Source organism: Globicephala melas, chromosome 14 (assembly GCF_963455315.2).
Source record: "Globicephala melas chromosome 14, mGloMel1.2, whole genome shotgun sequence".
NCBI lineage: Eukaryota > Metazoa > Chordata > Mammalia > Artiodactyla > Delphinidae > Globicephala > Globicephala melas.
Window position 1 is genome coordinate 66,633,747 of NC_083327.1, and position 22,010 is coordinate 66,655,756.

A 22,010-nucleotide genomic window follows, 5' to 3' on the forward strand; every position below is an offset into this window, starting at 1 on the left:
GGTCTCGCGGATTCAGGGCGCCCGGCTTTCGGGTGACCTCCGGGTCTGCCCTGCCCCGCCCCCTTCGCCGGCTGGCAGCCGCGCCGGGGCCCGGAGCCAGTCTCCCACTCCCTCCGGCCCCCGCAGCTTGCCCCTCGCTGCCAGTCTGGGGAGCGCCTCTCCCAACCCGCAGCGAGACTTCTCCCTCCTGCCCCGGGGCGGGATCCTGGGTGGGGCGGCTGCGCCCACGGGACGGTCCCCGCCGCCGAGCACCGAGGCTGGGGCCGCCCCAGGGCCGCGCGGGGCCCGGCCAGACGCCGCGCGCCGCCAGGGCAGCAGCACCTGAGCCCGCTGCCCGGGCATAGCCTCGGCGCCGGAAGCGCGGGCCGGGTGGACGGGCCCCGGGAACAGCCCGAGCCCGCGGCGGGGGAGGGGGGGAAACGAGAGCCACAAAGGGGGTGACCACGTGCCGCCGCGCGCCAGCAGGGCCGAGGACCTACGGAAACGGACCCCTTCACCCACCCGCCCACCGCCCTGGGAGCACCCGGGGTACCCCGAGCACCCAGCACCAGCTCGAAGGCAGACCCAGCCGCTAAGCTTCAACGTTCTCGCCCTAACTTTCCTCCAACTTCTCTGTAAGGAGGAACCTGCCGCCCCGCCCGCCCCCTGGCCGCCGCGATCCGCACTTGAACTCCGCGGAGCCGGCCGTCCACCTTGCGCCACCCCGAGCGCCGGCTAGGAGCGGCTGTCGGGAAGCCCCGATGACCTCTCCAGAAAGAGCGTGAAGAAGGCTTCGGCCGCCGCGTTCGGCCCAGGCGCCAGGGCGGCTCCATCGGGGAACTCGGAGCAGCAGAGCCGGGGAAGGTGGTGGAGCATGACCTTGCGGCCCCTGGGGACCTCAGCGCAGTGATGCCGACATGTAAGTCCCCCCTTTCAGCTCAGAATTCCTTCACACCTTTACCTGTGCCTCCCCCTGCCCCACCCCAAGGGCTTTGTAAGGACTTCAACCGCATTGACGGAATAAACCGGTTTGTCTTCCCTTGGCCCCTCGAGGCACTGAGGGGTGAGCTGCTGCTGCCTGCCGGAGCTGTGACAAGTGTGTGCCGCTGGCTTTTTTCCAGCGAGAGGTAAACCTCACGTTTGGGCGGCGTAAAGCATAATAAAAAGGGCAGGGCTTCAAGAATGGGGAAAAGGTTTTGGATTCAAATTAAACAAGGAATCACCCGCGCGGCTGCTCCATCCAGGGGCCTCGCCCTGCCAAGAAGCCGCTCTCCTGGATCAGCACCTGGGGGCTTGGAAGGTACTAGTATGCCTAGAAAATGTTGACTTTACACATTGCCACCCTTGACTGTAGAAGTTATTCTTGGATCTTTGGGTTATTTGAATGGTTTAAAAAAAAAAAGCGCGCAGAAAAGGTTCACGGTGTACTTTGTAGATTAAAAAGTAATTAAAGAAGATGCCATTGAACGTGATAGGATCTGTGATGGGTCTTGTATAGAAGTTGAAGTGGGGGGTATAGGGCGATGAAACGCTTAGAGAAACCTAATGGGTTTTGCCTCTGGAATTGTCATCCAAGTGGTGAAGTGCCTCAGAGCGACCCTGCGGAAGGGCCACCGAGCACCCCCTAGCCTTCCAGAATGGAAAAAGGAAGGTTGTTCTCTGAAGGACCAAGCTTATTATTGTGGCCAACTCAGAAGTTACCTTTTCTTGTAATATGTAATTTTCCCTCTGGTGTTTTGTTTAATCTTGGGCAGACATTTTACTCCCTTCCACTAATATACAAGAGTTTCTAGAAATTGATATTCGCCCTCCCTCCCCCACCTTCTGGAGCCTTATTTATTTCCACTTAAATTTCCTCTTTCAGTGTAATACCCGGGAAGAGACAAGCCCCTCAGGCCTTTGTCCATTCCTTGCACCGTCTGCCTCCCTCCCTCCAGCACACATTTTCAAAATAGGAAAAAGGGTTAGTGCCTAGAAGCCTAGCACTTGGCAGCTCTGTTCCTGGTAGTGAGCAGTATAATTAGACAGAAACCACTTATTTTTATTAAACTGCATGTGAAGTAATTCCACACCTGTGAGTTTTAAAGTTCCATTTACCCAGTGGAATTAGCAAGGTATAACCTGAAAGAATTTATTTTGGGATACAGCCAACAGTCTCATATAAGACTTGTTCTCATATACAGGAGACACATTTTGAATGAATGTGAGTTTGTTTTAAACTTCAGTTTTTTCTGAAAATATAGTAAGGTTTTTAACAGCAGATATTTGTCTAGCTTCCTTTCAGCTTTCCTAGGTGATTTAAATCTTATGGGGAAAAAACTACGTTACACATGAAGAAAATATGAATACCAGGTTTTAAAATAAAAGATGTGAAACTGATCAACAAGTGATGTAAAAAATTTCTGGCTATGAAATTAAGTTATATAGTCCATTTGAATTCTATATGATTAAAACAATCTCATGTCATTATATAGTAAAAGCATGAATATTTAATCACATAAAATTATGGAGTTTAATACCCTGATTTGAGTTTCTTTATTGAACTATTTTGACAGAAAGTTTTTCCATTTCTTGCCAGATTATAACTGTTTCTTTTTTCCCTTTTGCTGTTTACAATTCATATGGAATGGTTTAAGATTATCTGATTCTTTTTAGATATTAGTATGTTAGAGTATATGGAAGTAATACCAACCTTTCCAAGGTAAAGATTCCTACTATCTTGTTGAAAAACGTTCAAAAGGGAAACATAAACTATATTATCTACCTTTTAAATTTTAATTTTGATAGATTCAAATACACAAATTATTCAAGTATATTTTCTGCCTACTCCTGTGGATAGAGTATATATTGTTACACTCAAGTTCTGGAATTACAGACTTTATAAATATACTTTGGAGTTGTAGTGACTGCATATTTTTCATACCCTAAGAAATTTAATAGATTTAGCAAGACTTGCATTAATTGGTCTCAAGCTGCATGAAGCTACTGTTCCATTTATGGCTTATATAAATTACATGACATTGTGCTTTTCCAATGTGAATGGTGAATGAGGCTATTGTCTCTTGGCTTATGGGAAATATTAGAAGCTTGTAGCTTTACTGCCCAACTAGAAGCATGTCACTCTGATTTCTGGAAATAATGATTTGAAAGAGAATCAGTTTATATATTAAAAATAAACTGATAACCACTTCCTTAAACCTAACCATTTTTCTGACTGCCCATGTCATACAAGAGTTTACATCTCTGATGGGATGATCAAAAATTTCTTGAAACTATTTAGACTTTAGACTAAATAGGAAAAGACTTTGTTCAGTGTGTGTGGCATGCTTGGGCCAAAACTACACCTTTCCACTTCATTTCTAATGGGATGACATTATTACATTACCTACATCGGATGACATTAAGAAGCACACTGAGTGACTGGGGTGATAACATTTAAAGGACATTTCAATCATAAGTAAAAATGCCAATAAAACTTGAGTGTGCTACTTAAGTGTCATCTTACTTTCCTTTATGAGCATTCCTCAGGATGAAATTATTTGGAATGCCTTAAGGAAAACTTTAATATTGCTGTATTGAAAACATTTATAGCAGATATGAACAAGGCTTAACATATTTAGTATTGAATTGGTTAAAAAATCACAAATCACTAGAAAGAAAATTATTTATAATGGAAAACTATACAAATGACTTGAATATGCCAATCTGAACAAAGGAAATCCAAATGAGACATTATTTCTTCTATCAAACTGGCAATGATTAAAGCAATAATACTCAGTAGTGATGAAAGTGTCATCAGATGAACACTGATACCTTTCAGTGTAAATGTGTATGTGTGTATTTAACTTTATTTAGAAATAGTTTTAAACCTACAGAGAAGTTGCAAAAATAACACAAAGAACAGCTGTATACTCTTTACACAGAAACACTTATTGTAAATATTTACCCCATTCATTTTATCATTTTTCTTCTTCTCTTCTCCCCTCCGCTGTCTGTACATACGTACACACACACACACACACACACACACACACACACACACACACACACATTTTTTTACTGAACCATCTGAAAGTAACTTACATTCATCAGGGCTTCAGGGTTTACTTTTTTAATTGAAATTTTAATTGAGGTATTTGTTGATTCACATGCAGTTTTAAGAAATAATACAGAGACAGCCCACGTACCCTTTACCCAGTTTCTCCCAATGGTGACATTTTGCAAAACTAAAGTACAATATCACAACCAGGATATTGATACAATACACCTCTCTTTTTCAGATTTTCCCAGTTTTACATGTATTTGTGTGTGTGTGTGTGTGTGTGTGTGTGAGTGTATTTCTCACGATTACCTTTTAATTTCATTTATGGTAAAGCCAGTTATGTACATTATAGCTCATATAAGGGTCAAGATTTGTGCAGATTTGAAGAATAAATCTTTCCGCCTTTTTGAAGTGTGTGTGGGGGGGTGAACCCAACTTAATAAAAGAAGTTACAATGAGTAATAGAATAGCACTTCTCTTTTTATTCATTGTGTAGGCTCAGGAACATGATCTTTAACCAGAAAACGAAACAAAATTGTAAGCAGGCTTGAATACACCAAATTACCATTCTTTTTACTCTGGAAGAATTAAGGTCTTCTCTGTGCTACTCCTCATGTCCCTTTCTGAAAAGATTTGCCATAGAAATACAGTTGGTATATGGAGAATGAAGTTATTTCTGACTATCGCTGATATTAAGAGAATTAGTACCATGTTAATTTCTCCACCAATTTCAAAATTTCTTCACTAATTTCTCTTTGTGACTTTTAGGGGAGTCAGTAGGAGTAAAGAGATGGAAGACAGTAGGTTTTTTAGACTTTAATGCATTTGGATTAAATGACATCTACAAGGAGTCATATTGACATTTAAAACAATTCCTATAAAAGGGTTGAATTCTAAAGCTTTCTGACACAGGATTTAAGTATTTTGTATCTTGTAGCCTATATTCATTGAAAAGGAGAGTGAGTTTGCAATAGAGTAGTAGCTTGTTTCTCAAAAAGGACAGTTGAGTTGGAAGGCAGGTGACACAGGGGGTCTTTTTGGCTCTGACACCACTGATTATGTGATCTTGGGCAAGTAGTTTAACATCATAGTTTTTTCATCTGTGAAATGATAGGTTTTATTGCATAACTTTTAGATTCTTTTCAGGTTATAGAAATCTATGACTCTTTCTACTTAAAAAATATTCTTATTCTTTTCAATAGAACTTTGAGGCCACAACTTGAGTGACACAAAATTGTACTGTGTTTTTTGTAGTTCCTGTTTAGAACCTTAGTAACCCTGTTCAGGATTTTCCATTCTTGTGAGAAAGTTGTTTAAATCCCAAGGATGTGTCTTTGCTAATTGGTCCCCTGAGAAGACATACAATGCTTTCCTTCCTCTGTTCTATTCTTAATTTATTTGTTTCTGTTCTTCAGTAAAGTGGATGAAAGGTGGTTTATGTTGGTTACAAGTTCTTGCCCTGTCCTGGGTTCCTTTTCTGTACAAAGTGATGGAGTCCTGAGAACTGGAATGCATTAAGCCCTTGGTTGTCCTTTGCAGCTCTTGTCTGACAGGATTGCAGGCAGCTTTTATAAAATAGCTTCAGGAGTGAATATGGAATTCCTAAGTGTCAGAACCTTTTATAGCAAAAAAAAGTTGCACGAGCACATGAAATAGTATTGAGTGTTGCCAAACTAATGAACATCATTCCCTGAGTATTGTTTAGAGAGCACGGGAACATAAGAGGAGGCCACTATTCACATATTGATAACGGAGGCTTGTCATGCGCCACAAAGATTAAGAAGCTAGGAGTTCTCCTGGGCTGATACTCCTTCTATTAATATCTATAAGGCTGGCAGCCAGGCTTCACTGGTTTGCCCCTTTATTCCTCTGGGCCTCAGTTTCCTCCTCGGTGAAATGAGGAGGTTAGACTTCATCTTTGGTCCTTTAGATGATAACTTCTTTGAATATATAATTGTTCTTTTGTTTCAGAAGTACACTCATTCATCCCCAGCATGAATGGGAAACACCTCATTCATCCAGCATCAATGGGAAATGGACCCATTCTTCCAAAAAAGTGAACTTTCCGTGTGACAAAAATTTACAGGCTACCCTTTTTAAAGCACTCACTAAGTTCCATGCAATGTTACATCTAGTTCTTTTTGGTGGATAATATTCTATTTACAGAAGAGAAAATAGGCTCAGAGTTTAAGTACTTGACCCTGCCCCCAAAGCACACGGTAAACAGAAACACCAGGATGTAACTACGTGCTATTCCAGAATTCACATCCATTATTATTACGTTATTATTAATGACTCACTATAACATCTTGCTTCTTGTAAACAGTAACACTGATTTTAATTTCAAATATTTTGGATGGATGTATTTGAAAACATACCTTCCATACAAAAATCCTCTATTATTATTGTTTTTTAAAAATTTTTATTGGAGTATAGTTGATTTACAATGTTGTGCAAAAATGCTCTTTAGGACGTAGCCTTTTTCTCATGTAGAAATTCCCCTAGGAGCTGCATGATGCTGGAGCTTGTAGTTTGGTGAATATAAAAACATGTCCTGAGTATCAGATACTATTTTAAATTTCTGTAATAATGGCATACATGAATAATCCATTTCTTCTCTGTTCTAAGTGGATCCCAGAAGTAGCCACAAAGTCAATAGATTGGTTTTGGCTTATAACATTGATCCTATTATCTGTTCCTGGTTCAGTCCTTTCTTTTGGTTTTGCTGTTGACAGAATAACCACACTTATATTAGAATGCTCAGGATGGTAGTAAAAATAAAAATAGCTAATATTTATTGAGTACTTGCTGAATGTTAGGCATATTTCTTAAATGACATGATTTGATTTAATCCTCCAGCTGCTCCGTAGACTAGATTCTATTGTTCCTCTTTTACAGGTGAAAACTAGAGGCACAAGGTGGTGAAGTCAATTTTCCAAGGGTTGCATAGTTCATAAGTAGCAAACCCAGGTCTGTCTGACTCTAGATCTTGTTCTCTTTGTAACTTAAGTAGTCTCTAACAGTAAAAGGCAGATTGAAAATGCAGGCTTAAGGCAAGTGCAAGAATCAGTTTGATGTCTATTTTTGCTTATTCAAGTATTTCTCTTACAACTTTCTGGTTTTCTATTTAGTATTATACATTTTATTCCAGATAAGCAACCTTCAGGAAAAAAGTTATTACTGTGGCCCTAAAGTATCTTATTAGTTGCTCCTCTTTTTAGAAATAAAATGACTCTCGATTACCACTTACAATCAAAGTAACTCTCTTTGGGGATTTTAAGATCTGGAGGTTTCTTACTGCTACTCACCTGTTCTTCCTGCCTCATGACTCTTCTGCTCACCAGTTCATCTTTTTGTGACTGACTTTTGCAGCTGCTGCCCCCTTCAGTGGTTTGCCTTTTTTGATAGGGCTGAGTCAATGAAAAGTATCACACCACTGTCTGAAGCCAAGATAATATGTATGTCCCCATCTAAATCATTAAGTATAATTGTGAGTTTAAAGATGACACTGTTGGACTTCCCTGGTGGCACAGTGGTTAAGAATCTGCCTGCCAATGCAGGGGCCATGGGTTCGATCCCTGGTCCAGGAAGATCCCACATGCCTCTGAGCAACTAAGCTCGTGCACCACAACTACTGAGCCTGCGAGGCACAACTACTGAGCCCACGTGCCACAACACCTGAAGCCCGTGCGCCTAGAGCTGGTGCTCTGCAACAACAGAAGCCACAGCAATGGGAAGTCCACGCACCACAACGAAGAGTAGCCCCCCTCACTGCAACTAGAGAAAGCCTGCGTGCAGCAACAAAGACCCAACACAGCCAAAAATAAATAAATAAAAATTTAAAAATGTTTTTAAAAAAATGAGACTCTTGTACGGAGAATTATTTGAGAGTTTTCAAAGCAGCACCTCTCCATCTAATGTCATTTATTAGTTTCTATAATACTTGGTGTTTACTAGCCATTTAAAAACTTTGATAGCTATTATATATAAAGAAATTAATCTTTTTAGAATGTTAGTGCTTCTGTACTTATTTTAGGGGAAGGAAGAAAGTTTGGGCATTTTAATTTAAATATTTCCATTTGTGAAGCAGCAGATGTTATAAAATGAAAACGTTTCCCTAGAGCCTAAATTTCTGGGAGATTATAGAAGAGGTTGATAAAAACATCCTCTTGCTACTCAGATGGGCATGTGACTGGTGATGCTGAAGGTTGATGCCGAAATAGTTTTTTTTTTTTATAAGTGATTTTTATCTTGTATTATCTGAATACTTCCCCATCTTCATGAAGAAATCGTCTATTATATATTCATTGATAAGGAAGGTGCCACCAAGTGACAAATAAAATGCATGGATTTTTCTCTTTTGCCTAATTAGCTTAAAGGGGATGCTTAGTTTATCATCTTCAAAGTTTCTTTTTTTTATTTGGAAGCAAGGCTGAATCTGAAGGTTCCTATTTTCCAGTACCTGCTGGAAACCTACAGATTTTATTAACCGAATGCCTTACTGAATCTAAGTGTCCTGACTGTTGCTTTTTTCCATGACAGGATGTTTCACTCAGGCCGAATGTGGAACTGTCATTCGAAATGGAAGCCAAGTTCTCTTTTGTTCTTATTTGCTTTATATATTGTGTATGTTCCTCCCTCAGGTAAGTAAGACTCTTTTTCTTTCAAACTCAGAATTTAATAATGATTACATTCCCTTCAGTGTAAGTGTGCCTCTTATTTGTTGATGTTTTCTGTCTTTACAGGCTTTTTCTGTCCATGGCCTCTCATTCCTCTTTAATTATGTGTGAATTCTATTACTTTGATCATTGTTTTATTTTCTAATGAGTGTATTTCTTTAATCTTAGCTACATTTCTTTTAGTTTTATTTATCTCGCCCATATTGAATGATGAGATAGCTACATATCTGACATTAAAAATGTGCTAGCTGTTTCTTCTACGGTTGAATAAATATACAGTACTTAATTCTCTCTCTTTTCAAGTTTTCATTCAGTTCTTTATGAAAAGTAAAGTATAGGCTTTGCTATTTTTATTTATTGCCAAGTATCAGACAGGAATTTGAAATTAAGTTTTTAGATCATGAAGGTTATTTAGTTGACTTAAAATGCTGTGACAAAGTTAATTTTAATTTCAGTACATTTGGAATGAAAATATTTAATTTTTAAAAAGAGTACAATTTTTTTCTCAACTTTGAAATAAGACCTTTTTAGCTGTTATTGAAAGCCAGATTTTTCTATAAACAGCTAATTATATGAATGAGCCAATAAGAACTTGAGGAATGTGAGTGATCTTTAAAAGTTATCTGGTTTTGTTACTTGAGCAAACTGCATTTTTCTTAAGCCCATTTTGTTTTACACTTTTTATTTTTTTTACTGTTGCCTTTATTCAGTTTATTATATTTTCCTTTAGAATGAAGTCATTACTCCTGAAGCCTTATGTATTGATTACTTGGGATTTACTCAAGATTTTATACATTCCACGTTTACAACATACCTGTATGTTATTATAAATAATACATTTAACAAATCTGGAAATAGATTATCTGCTAAAATTGCTAATTCATGGATCAAGATATTTAACTAGTGTTTAATATACAAATAATTTTTCCAAGCCATCAGGTAGTTTCAGCTACTTACTTGGGAAATCCCTGGTACTTGTTTACTGGCTTCAAAACAAAATTGATCTTCGAGTGGTTTTTTTGGTGTATTTGTTTCAATTTCCTTATAAAGTCTATCTTTCTGTTACTTTCATTGCCAGAAAGAGGAAGCACACTTGTAAAGAGATCTGAAAATTATATATACATTAGATTTTTATCATGTACAGTGTTGAATTATTTCTTAACTTTCAAAAGTGACCCTCCAGGAGCCAATTACATGATGTAAGATAAATTATGAGATTAAAATTCATTTTTGTTAGGTCATAGCATTTGTAAATTTTCAAGGCTTCTTCAAACCTTAAATTGGGACTTTTTATTTTAGATGTCAACATTTTATTTGGTATATGCACCTTCATTATTTTAATCATTTGAATAAATGAAACACATGTTTTTAGACTAAGTAAATGGGGTCAACTGGGCTGAGACTAGGATGGGGCAAGGGAAGCACCTGGGATGTAAAATTTAAGGAGGTGCTCATTCGCAAGGGCATGGGAATCAAAGTACTTAAATGTGTTTTTAAGTTACTGTCTGACACAAGAAATCTTTTAAAAAATTTCTTTTATTACCCCACATGTTGTGTGCATCACCTAAGGCTTTGTGACAGATAGTTACCTGTGTTTTCTCATGAAGCCAGAATGTTTTGTGTCTATATATCTTAAATATGACTCACTTAAAATGCCACCACCTCCCACATGAATATTTGAACTCACAGAAATACATTAGGGGCTATTATTGGCATTTTAATATCAAAATTGTGCCTTATAAGTAACTCGGTGTAGGGTTTGTTAAAATAATGCATATTGAAACTTTAGCTATATCTAATTTTCAGAGTCCTATCTTTCAATCATGGTGAAATACCACTATATTTTTGAAGAACATCTGGTACTTAACTGTGATTTATGTCTCTGTATAGGCAATCTTTGACTTTTTTCACTTCTCTGGATGACCCCTAGGTGATCTCATCGAATCCAGTGGCTTTCAGTGGCATCTTGACGCCAGTGTCTCCTCAGTCTTTATCTTTGTACCCGGCCCCTTCTTGGACCCAGAGTCATTTCTTGGGTTGCTTATTCTCATACACTTGGATATATAATAGTCCTCAGACTTCACATGTGTGAACAGGGTTCTTTTTTCTTTATATTAACTTTTTAAAAACATTTATTTATTATTGGCTGCGTTGGGTCTTCGTGGCTGCATGCAAGATTTCTCTAGTTGCGGTGCGCGGGCTACTCATTGCAGTGGCTTCCCTTTGTTGCGGAGCACCTGCTCTAGGCTCACAGGCTTCAGTAGCTGTGACTCGCAGGCTCCAGAGCGCAGCCTCAATAGTTGTGGCGCACAGGATTAGTTGCTCTGTGGCATGCGGGATCTTCCCGGACCAGGGCTTGAACCCATGTCCCCTGTGTTGGCAGGTGGATTCTTAATCACTGTGCCACCAGGGAAGCCCTGAACAAGATTCTTGATCCCTACCTCCGATTCTCAAATCTGCTTCACTCTCATGCATTACAGTGCATCCTACTATCCTGCTAGTCTCTCCTACAGTCACTGTGTTTCAGGTACATGTCCTTTCTATTCCTTAACCATGCTTTCTTAGTACCCTCTTCTCCCTAATCCACATGCGCCTGGTTCTTTTTTGATACTCAGGTCTTAATTATTACCATCTCAGATAAGTCTGCCTATCCCCCAATTCAAAGGAGTCCCTTTATCACTCTCATTTCACCCTTTAGGGATAATCTATTGATTTTGGTTACTCTCTTGGTTGTTAATATTTTGTTAATTTGACTGTGTAGCTGGGTTAGAGGGTTGGCAAAACCTCTTGATTGTTAAGCTTGACACTTAGTTCAGATGAGTAAAAATTAGGATCCTGTAGTTTAATTCTGATGATATCCACAATTTAACTCATAAAATAGAACTGCAATGTTAAATCTTCTAGGTAAGTTAACATTTGTAGTTTCATGGACATTTACAAAGCAAATAGTATACAACGTTTATGCCCTTTAGAATTTTAAAAAGTAGTATAGAAACAGAATACCTTGTCTCTTGATAGGTGATGAATATAACTTTTTTTTTTTGCGTTACGCGGGCCTCACTGTTGTGGCCTCTCCCGTTGCGGAGCACAGGCTCCGGATGCACAGGCTCAGCGGCCATGGCTCACGGGCCCAGCCGCTCCGCAGCATGTGGGATCTTCCTGGACTGGGGCACGAACCCGTGTCCCCTGCATTGGCAGGCGGACTCTCAACCACTGCGCCACCAGGGAAGCCCTGGATATAACTTTTAATAAGAACTACAGCAAAATAACATTTGAATATTTAAACCGGTCCCACAGAAGTACAAATTACAAAATACGATTGTTTTTTACCCACTAGCTTGACAGTATTTAGAAAGGTTGATAGCATCCAGTATTATTAAAGTTTAGGTAAAGAAGACACACTAACACTGTTGGCTCTGTCTTTTGGGAGAGTAATTGGGCAATATTTTTTTAGAGTAAGAATGTGTATTTTCTTTAACATATCACTCCCACATGTACGCATCTATCCTATAGAAATAAAACCCATAAATATATAGAGAAATACGTACCCATATGTTAACTGTAGCATTGTTATAGCAAACAATTGGTAAAGACTCTGATTGTTCATCAACAAGGGAATGGTTGTGTAAATTATTTTATATTCATACCATGCAATACTGTGTAGCCATTCAAAACTATGTATATTGGCTTGGAAAGATAATAAAGTTAAGTTAAAAAGCAAATTACAGAACAATATAAGATTATCCTAGATTTGTAATAAGTTGTACTACAAAACTGGGATTATTATGTGTGTATACTTTTGTGTAAGACTGTATAAACATTAATAAAACATGGAATGATACACATCAGGTTTTAAAATGGGTTATCACAGGGGCGTAAAGTGGATTATCTCAGGGTGGGAGTGAGAAGGGGGAAGGTGATGGAACTTAATACAACTCTGAATGATTTGCCTTGTTACAATGAACATGTATTACTGTAGGAATTTGGGAAAACAAAAAAATCCTAATAAGATTCCTTGGTATTAAAAAAAGAAGCCCCATTAAAAAAACTGCCGGAGGGCTTCCCTGGTGGCGCAGTGGTTGAGAGTCCGCCTGCTGATGCAGGAGACATAGGTTCGTGCCGCGGTCCAGGAAGATCCCACATGCCGCGGAGCGGCTGGGCCCGTGAGCCATGGCCGCTGAGCCTGCGCGTCCGGAGCCTGTGCTCCGCAACGGGAGGGGCCCCAACAGTGAGAGGCCCGCGTACCGCAAAAATAAATAAATAAATAAATAAAAATTAAAAAACTGCCAGAGAGACTGTTGACATGTATGAATATTATACTTTTATAAGTATGGTTATAATGCTAGTCATGTAACCGTTACTCCGACTCTTCCTTCACTTGATATGAATCTCTAAAAGTTGTTTCAAGTAAGAACCTCTTTTTATGTAACGTGACACACTATGATCTGAAGATGAATGATGATATCTCAAGCAGACAGAAGGTTGTGGCTTCAAACAAAGTGGGAAACAGACAGCCAAGAGCCAACGGATTCCTTAGCAACCAGGGGCCTGTTTCCACACAGATAGCCTTAGTCACGAGCACTGAGGGAGGAGCCTCCCTTCTCTTCCGAAAATTGATGACATCAGCAGATTATTTCAAAGCTCAGTGTTATTCTGATAGTTATGATACATCAATAGCTAAAAGGGGAAATGTTTCTGAAAGTACAATCTGGCCTGAATTGTGTGCTTTCTAACCCATAGCATAGCACGGTTCTGGAAGGCAGATGATTGGACTAATCTTGTGCTTTTTTTGGTTTGTGTGTTAATTTTACTCATGATCATCAATTACATTACAGTTTGTATTGGAGTGTTAGACATCTTTTATACATATTTTTATATGCAATCAAATGACTTTCGAATGCATAGAAAAATAATCCCTTTATAAATCTGCCAGGTTTTTCTTCTAGCCGTTTTAACATTAATATGTCATTAATTACTAAATAAGTATATTTGAAAGGTCAAAAATAAGGCTCTAGTTGTGCAAACTATTCTTATTAAGTGAAGAAAGAGCCAGAGTAATGCTTAAGTGACTAACAGAAAACTATAATACATGACAATAAATATTTGTAGGGGTTTTTTCCAGTTAGGGTCAAAGTGCTCCAAATTACTGTCTGAAGCTTTCAGCTAAAAGGCTGTTTTCCCATTCTACACTTCAGATTAGAGGAGCCAATGTGATTGAATAAGCAAACCTTAGAAAGTTGTATACAGAAGTTTCTTTGATGCGTCTTCCCTGTAGATAATTGCCTGCCTTCATATACCTTTAAGATGATCTGATTTTGATGTAGGTAAATATGAAATCCTACATTGGGGTCATAAAGTCAATTACGTAAATGTGGAATGAGGGTGACTCATCTTGTCACCACACTATCTCAAGTGACTAAGCAGTGTGATGAGGCCTCCAGTGAAACTGACACCATGTAGGAATTAAGCATGAGGAAGAGTGAGGTGTTAGCAAAGAGTCTTCCCCTTTGCTGGTCGGATCACGCTCGCCTCCAGGCATGGTTGTTATCCTTTAGAGAGAGTTCATAAACAGAGTACCTAGACCAGGCAGATGAGCCTGGTGATGAGTCTCGAGCAGTCTGAGGAATGTTTCAGAGCATCTCTGTCTCCACTGTTACGTGAAGCCTTTGTGGGGCTGGGTTGCAGCGGTGGACCCATGCCCTTTGAGTCAGCCACCACATTGTTGCTTTGGTGTAACAATTTGGTTTCTTTTGAAAGATAAAAATCTTGCTGAATTAAAAAAAATCGATTTAAATGGCACATTTACTTTGGAATAGTGATGTCAGTAAGAATGCGATAGTGGTCTTTAGATGTTTGAAAAGTGGTCATTTGGAAGTGAAAACAGACGTAGTCTAAGTATTTTTGGGTTGATGCTCCAAATGACTCAGTAACTGGTTGCCAAAAGATAGAGCCAGCTGACCTTCGAAATCGCCATCACTGGTGATGAAGAAGGTATGAAGAAGGAGTCTTCATTTTGAAGAGGAATTTGTACTAAAAACCATGAAGGCCTCCTCAGCCTACAGTTTAATCATAGAGTGAGTGTGTGTGTGTTATAGAACTTTTGTGTTTTTTTTTTTGATCCCTCACACCCTCCTTTGGTAACTGTAAGGTTGTTTTCCATGTCTGCAAGGCTGTCTCTGTTTTGTAAGTAAGTTCATTAGTACTGTTTTTTCAGATCCCACATATAAGTGATATCATATGATATTTGCCTTTGTCTGATTTACTTCACTTAGTACGATAAAGAGCCTGTTTTCTTGATGTACACATTCTCTTAATAGTTACCTCAAAAGTTTCTTCTGTGTGTATTTCCTTTCAATTTTAGCAGGTAAGCTCTATACTCAATTAGAGATTGGGAAGGTAACTTTCTTAGAAAAGATAAACCTGGGGAACTCTAGACTTTGGCAGGTACAAAATTTTCTGCCACTTTCAAATTAATAATTCTTTATGGAGTTTTCCTTTTATTTTCAGCAAGTAGAATATGTGCTTTTTGGCACCATTCTTCCTAAGATTTCAGTGTCATAGTGTTTAGTAAATTAAAAATGTGGAAAAGAACAAAATGGAAAAGAACCAAGGAGAGAGGAAAAAAAACTTATTCCAGATTTAATGAGTAAATATGATTTATAAGGTGGGGCAGCAGGGTAGGAAAGTAAGGAGGGTAGATGACAAAATATATTAATCTGACAATGAGCACGAAGTCACAATATTGTGAACATCTTTTCCCCTTCACTGAACAAAGATGATTAAACACCTGAAAAAAAAAAAATGAGGTCATTTGCCAGCACATGGGTGGTGGCTATCACCAGTTCAGATGAACCTATTTAACCATTACCAAAAAAAAAAAACCTCTCAGTGAAGAATAAAGTAATCCAGTGGGAACTGTGTTACTACTGTATTTCTACGGTTAAGACTAATTATCTTGATTTTTTTTCAAAAATTGTTAAAACTATTTATAACCAATTAATCTTTTTAGATGAGAGCTCCTTTGTCAGGAAAATAGTTTGGATTATTTGATGTCAAAATATCTTGGTTTACAGTTATTCCTAAACCAGGCTCATCTTAAACTTGTGGTTTAAAAATCATACACTTTTATAAAAAATTACAGAATTTTCTCTAATAAATCAACTATTATGAGTTAAAAAAGATGCCTCTGCTAATACATTCTGCTCCCAGCTTGGTGCTGCTAGTTTAGATAACAGGAAGAGAGAAACTGTTGGCAGTAGAGCCAGGTGATGGATTGTGTCAACCCCCTTGAAAATCAAAAATTTTTTCATCTCTTTAATTATAAAATTACACTAATCACTATTATTGGACTATGCAAAGCTATAATAATGAGTTAATGCTTATGATTTTTACAAATACGTAAACAAAATGGTATTTTTAGAAGATTCTTTACCTGGTTGAAACTTAAAGAGTACTGTTAAAGTAAAATACAGATCTGAAAAAAAGAAAATACTCTTAATGGGAATACAGTATTAATCACTGCTTTTAGACACATCCACAGTTTCTTCCTTCCTTTTTTTTTTTTTTTTGCCTTAAATATATGCACAGAAATATGGCATTATATACAGCTAATACTGGCCTCAACTGAGTATAAGTAACAGTTTTACTGGGTTACTGACTTTAATGAAGAGAATCTTAAGACAGAAAATGAGGGTTTTCAAGTCATAGTGATTTGATTGTCTTCAGTACTGATGCTACAGGGGGTGAGGAAAGCTAGAAAGCTAGACTTATAGAGATATTTTGCCTCCATATTGGGTTTTTTAGAGAGAATGAACTCCTAAGTATATACACTAAGGCATCATGGAATATGGTCCCCACTTCTTCCTGAATTCTCCTAATTGGTGTCTCCTGGCTGGGTCATCAGAGGTGAAAATTAGGTTTTTACTTGGACTGCTAATCTCATCTCTCTTTAGAATGGTAATCTGAAAATCTGTTACTTGTAGTAAGTTCATGACCAAAAAATTTCTGTAACAATACTGATGAAGTACAAATATATCAATAAACAATAAGCTCTGTGATTCTCTCAGAGCCTTTGCTAACTTGACATAGGACTTTCCTTCCAGTTCAGTAAGCCCTGATACTTTCATTGGTGTTTGTTTAGGACTCTCATTACTTCTCATCATCTGACTTGCTTACCTGTCTCTCACACACACATATTAGAGAGGTCTGACTTTTTCAGTAACTGTTTCAGAGGAAAGTTCTCTCTGAATTTGCAACAATTACTTTTTAAAAAGAATTGACATGTAACTTTATACTATGCGACTGTTTCTTATATTTAAGGTCCTGTCGGTTTACAGACATGATGCTGTGATTGTAATGCCACAGAAGAGGTTTTCAGTAACTGTGTAGTGAATGAATCAAATTGCTTTCCAAGCTGCCCTTTTGTGACTTTGGATTTTCCTTACCAAAGTGAGTCTAGCAGATCTAACTGTTAGGTATTCTTAATCAGAACCTTTTCCCTCCCCCAATATTATTAAAGTAAATCAAACATTTGTGACAGCATTATAATACTTAATGGAGTTGCAGAGAACATAGTTAGCATGCTACTTTTAAGTGCATTTAAAAGCTGAGGGCTATGTCACAATAATACCATAATATTTGAGCGTTTCACATGTGTGTGTGTATCAGACTCTTTTCAAAGTCCTGGCTATGCAGAGCTAAATCATGATCCTTAAACTCAAGAAGTTTTAGTGTTGATAAGGAGACTGACATGAGACAAATAGGAAGCACTGTGATATGTGGTCTAATAGAATTGTGACTGTGATATCAAGGGATAACAGAAGAGATCTCAGAAAAGTTTGCACAGAAGAGATAATGTTAAAACTGCATCTTCTACCAGGGGTGATGAAAAAATACTTACAAAATCACATGGCTTTGTCATTGACCATTTGAAGAGCTTTCCCTGTAATCACATTGGATGGCTGGCTGTAAAAACTGATTGCAAGCCAAAGCAATCTTGAGAAAGAAAAACGGAGCTGGAGGAATCCCTGACTTCAGACTATACTACAAAGTTACAGTAATCAAGACAGTATGGTACTGGCACAAAAACAGAAATATCGATCAATGGAACAGGATAGAAAGCCCAGAGATAAACCCACACATGTATGGTCACCTTATTTTTGATAAAGGAAGCAAGAATATACAATGGAGAAAACACAGCTTCTTCAATAAGTTGTGCTGGGAAAACTGGAAAGCTACATATAAAACAATGAAATTAGAACACACCCTAACACCATACACAAAAATAAACTCAAAATGGATTAAAGACCTAAATGTAAGGCCAGACACTGTAAAACTCTTAGAGAAAAACATAAGCGGAACACTCTATGACATAAATCACAGCAAGATCCTTTTTGGCCCACCTCCTAGAGAAATGGAAATAAAAACAAAAATAAACAGATGTGACCTAATGAAACTTGAAAGCTTTTGCACAGCAAAGGAAACCCTAAACGAGATGAAAAGACAACCCACAGAATGGGAGAAAATATTTGCAAACATAGCAACTGACAAAGGATATTTTAATCTCCAAAATATATAAGCGGCTCAATATCAAAAAAACAAACAACCCAATCTAAAAATGAGCAGAAGATCTAAATAGACATTTCTCCAAAGAAGATATACAGATTGCCAACAAACACATGAAAGGATGCTCAACATCACTAATCATTAGAGAAATGCAAGTCAAAACTACAATGAGGCATCACTTCACACCAGTCGGAATGGCCATCACCAAAAAGTCTACAAACAATAAATGCTGGAGAGGGTGTGGAGAAAAGGGAACCCTCTTGCACTGTTGGGAGGAATGTAAATTGGTACAGCCACTATAGAGAACAGTATGGAGGTTCCTTAAAAAATTAAAAATAGAACTACCATATGACCCAGCAATTCCACTAGTGGGCATATACCCTAAGAAAACCATAATTCAAAAAGAGTCATGTACCACAATGTTCTTTGCAGCTCTATTTACAATAACCAGGACATGGAAGCAACCTAAGTGCCCATCGACAGATGAATGGATAAAGAATATTTGGCACATATATACAATGGAATATTACTCAGCCATAAAAAGAAATGAAATTGAGTTATTTGTAGTGAGATGGATGGTCCCAGAGTCTTCATACAGAGTGAAGTAAGTCAGAAAGAGAAAAACAAATACCATATGCTAACACATATATATGGAATCTAAAAAAAATGGTTCTGAAGAACCTAGTGGCAGGACAGGAATAAAGACTTAGACATAGAGAATGGACTTGAGGACACGGGGTGGGGGGGAAGGGTAAGCTGGGACAAAGTGAGAGAATGGCATGGACATATATACACTACCATATGTAAAACAGATAGCCAGTGGGAAGCAGCCGCATAGCACAGGGAGATCAGCTTGGTGCTTTGCAACCACCTAGAGGTGTGGGATAGAGAGGGTGGGAGGGAGGCGCAAGAGGGAGGGGATATGGGGATATATGTATATGTATAGCGGATTCACTTTGTTATACAGCAGCAGCTAACACACCATTCTAAAGCTATTATACTCCAGTAAAGATATTAAAAAAAAACAAACAAACTGATTGCAGTTGTGGGATTGGTTCGTCCCCACTGAATTTCATCTGATCTTGACCAAAAACAAAAAGATGGAAAGTGAGCATGGAAATGGAGAAGGGTGAGGTACGCAGAGAAAGGGAAAGGACAAACCTAGGAATTCACTGAAACTGATTTTGTGGAAGGATCCATACTTCCTGTGCCTAGAATAAAGGGTCTCTGCAGAAGAGAATAAGGAATGAACGTAGACACTTAAGCAGGAGGCCTGACTGTGGAGGATGTCAATGGAGGGACTGTGCTGTCAGAGCTGAATGAGGAATTCTAGCTCAGTAGGGGAGATAGACATGTCATTACCCACTATAGCTCAGTGAGACACGTGCAACCAAAAATGTACACTGAAGGGAACAGAGGGTAAGAACTCCCTAGGATTATAGTTAGGTAACTCAGTGTCAGACCTGTCTTTTCTTTACTGAGTCTGTGGTTTATGCTTTTTCTCTATCAGGTACCATTTTACTTCAGGAAAGCAAGTCTTACTTTCCTCCTTGGTGAACAGCGTTCATGTATATATCGAAAACCTGGAGATATTAATAGAATCTTAGGCACACTTGCTGCCTTCTCTTTCTTGCTCAAACTCACATTTAGCTGTGACCAAGAGTTGCTGAGTCTAGGTTAGAAATGCCTTTTTTATCTTTATAACGACTGTCTCTGAGGCTCTCATCTCCACCAGGTGTGTCCAGTGTTTCTGTTAAACCACTGTTGGAATCATGCCACTGCCCTGTTTAAGTTCCCCTGAAGATTCTCATTGCCTACAGGATACAGTCCACAGTCCTTAATTTATGTAATTTTTTTATGTCACAGCTCCCTAGCTCTGTAATGCCCTATCAAGTGCCTGCCGGACAGTAGCGTCTCAATTAAATATTGAATGAGTACAGAAATTGAAGAATTTATATATTTTTGCTAAGCAAAATGAGGATTTAGTCATAGGTATTCAGTTATTTAAAAGAAAAAATTTGTGCTTGGCCTAGGTACTACGTTGAGGTTTAGAAATTAATGGTTCAACCCTTCCATCTTTGTGGAAGACCAGCTATTTGAGAGAGGAAGTTTCATAAAATAGTTATTTGTGCCTCTAAATGAGTAAAAATAACTAGAGTATTTATTCTCACTTGCTCCAAGGGCTAAGCTTCTCATGGAAATACATTTTTTTAGTGCCAAACTGATCTCATCACTATTAAAATGTACACTCTTTAAAAAAAAATCAATTTTTGTTGAAAATAGTAAAAGTTATTATTTTCTTTAAATTCTTTAAGCTGTTCCCCCCTTGCCCTGTGGCCGTCTTTTCCATAGTTATCCCCATCATCACCTGTAACTTTAGCTTCTTATCTTGGGTTAAACCTTCCCTGCTTAGCCCACAAACATGTCCAAGTCTTTTCTTTATAAAGCAAACAAATTTTTCCCACATCCCCTCCACACTTGTGTTCTATTCAGTTATTTTCATTTGTCATTCCTTTCATTTCCTAAAGTCTTCAAAGACTAGTCTACACTTGGATTTATTACTTCCTCACCCCTAAAAATAGATTATTCTGTTTTGAAGATGCCTTGACAGGTTATCAATTTGTGTGTGTATGTAAACAATTATGTTATGGTTCTCTAAAGATCTCCTAAGTTAGTCTGAACTTCCCCAAAGGTTTATTTATTTAAAAAAATTCTTTTTAAGTAGGTGGACCATATTCACTGCAGTAACGTTTTGTTATTAAGAGGACAAGAAAACACTTTCTTCATAGAAGTCTGTTTTAGGTTGAAATTGTGTCACAAAATGAGATGACTTATATTCAACTTTTAGAATAGACCTCTTTGCATGTTTTTCATATTCTTTAAATTGTTCCTTTAGGTGCCTCTGACTTCCTAGAAGCTTATGTTACCTCTTTTTTTGTTGCTCATTTAAATCAGATTTACATCCTGATTTGCCAGTTAGTTCTGTTTCCCATTCCTATTTCTTTCTTTTTGAGTACTTTTCATATCTTAAAATTTTCTATATGCCAGTTATTAGGATACTTATTTCAAAATGGTTGGTTCAAGTGAAGCTGAAAGACTGTCGTTTTTCTTCGTCTGCTGTGTGTGCCTGGCTTTGCTTTACAACAACATTTATCTTTGTTATAGTTATATTTAAAAACACCTTGAGTTGGGAACTAATTTACATTTAAAACTCCCATTTGTTTGAAGCAGAAGTACATAGGTATAAAAATGTAGTGCTGTAAGTCAGAACTTACCATTGTTTTGGTTAGAAAAGCAGTTCATTAGGCTTTGTGTGTTAGAAGTCTTTTAGCTCTTAGGGAAGAATATAAAAACTAAACCAGTTTTGTTATTCATCTGGAAGCTAAAAAAATCAGATTTGAAGTCTAATCATCAAATTGAACTTGTATAATTTTGTTTTTCCCTGTTATTAAAGGAGAACTTTTAATTTTTTTCAAAAGTAAGATCATAGTACCTTCTGAGTATTTTAAATTTTAATAATCCTAGTCATAAATAAAATCTATTGTGGGCTATTTCAGGTTAAAAATACAAGTGAATCCTGTATTGCTTAAGAGAAAATGTGCCTTTGAAAAGCATATTTTAAAAAATATAAACCTATGTTGGATTTTATTTAAACTTGAACTGTACATACTATGGTGTCAATGTATTTTTTGATGCGTTTAAACTAATTACGAGAATGAAAAGGTTGGTTCCATGTCAATAACACT

At 38.0% G+C, this 22,010-nt stretch overlaps 1 protein-coding gene across 1 annotated transcript in view; it reads left to right on the forward strand.

Annotated features, from left to right (window-relative positions):
* The first annotated feature begins 546 nt into the window (after positions 1 to 546).
* Positions 547 to 22,010, forward strand: part of ADGRG6 (adhesion G protein-coupled receptor G6) — a 135,424-nt gene continuing 113,960 nt past the window's right edge. Inside the window, exons 1-2 of the mRNA XM_060283524.2 lie at positions 547 to 898; positions 8,564 to 8,664. Of these exons, the coding sequence (XP_060139507.1) occupies positions 897 to 898; positions 8,564 to 8,664 (103 nt within the window). The 5' untranslated portion in view covers positions 547 to 896. The remainder of the gene's footprint in view (positions 899 to 8,563; positions 8,665 to 22,010) is intronic.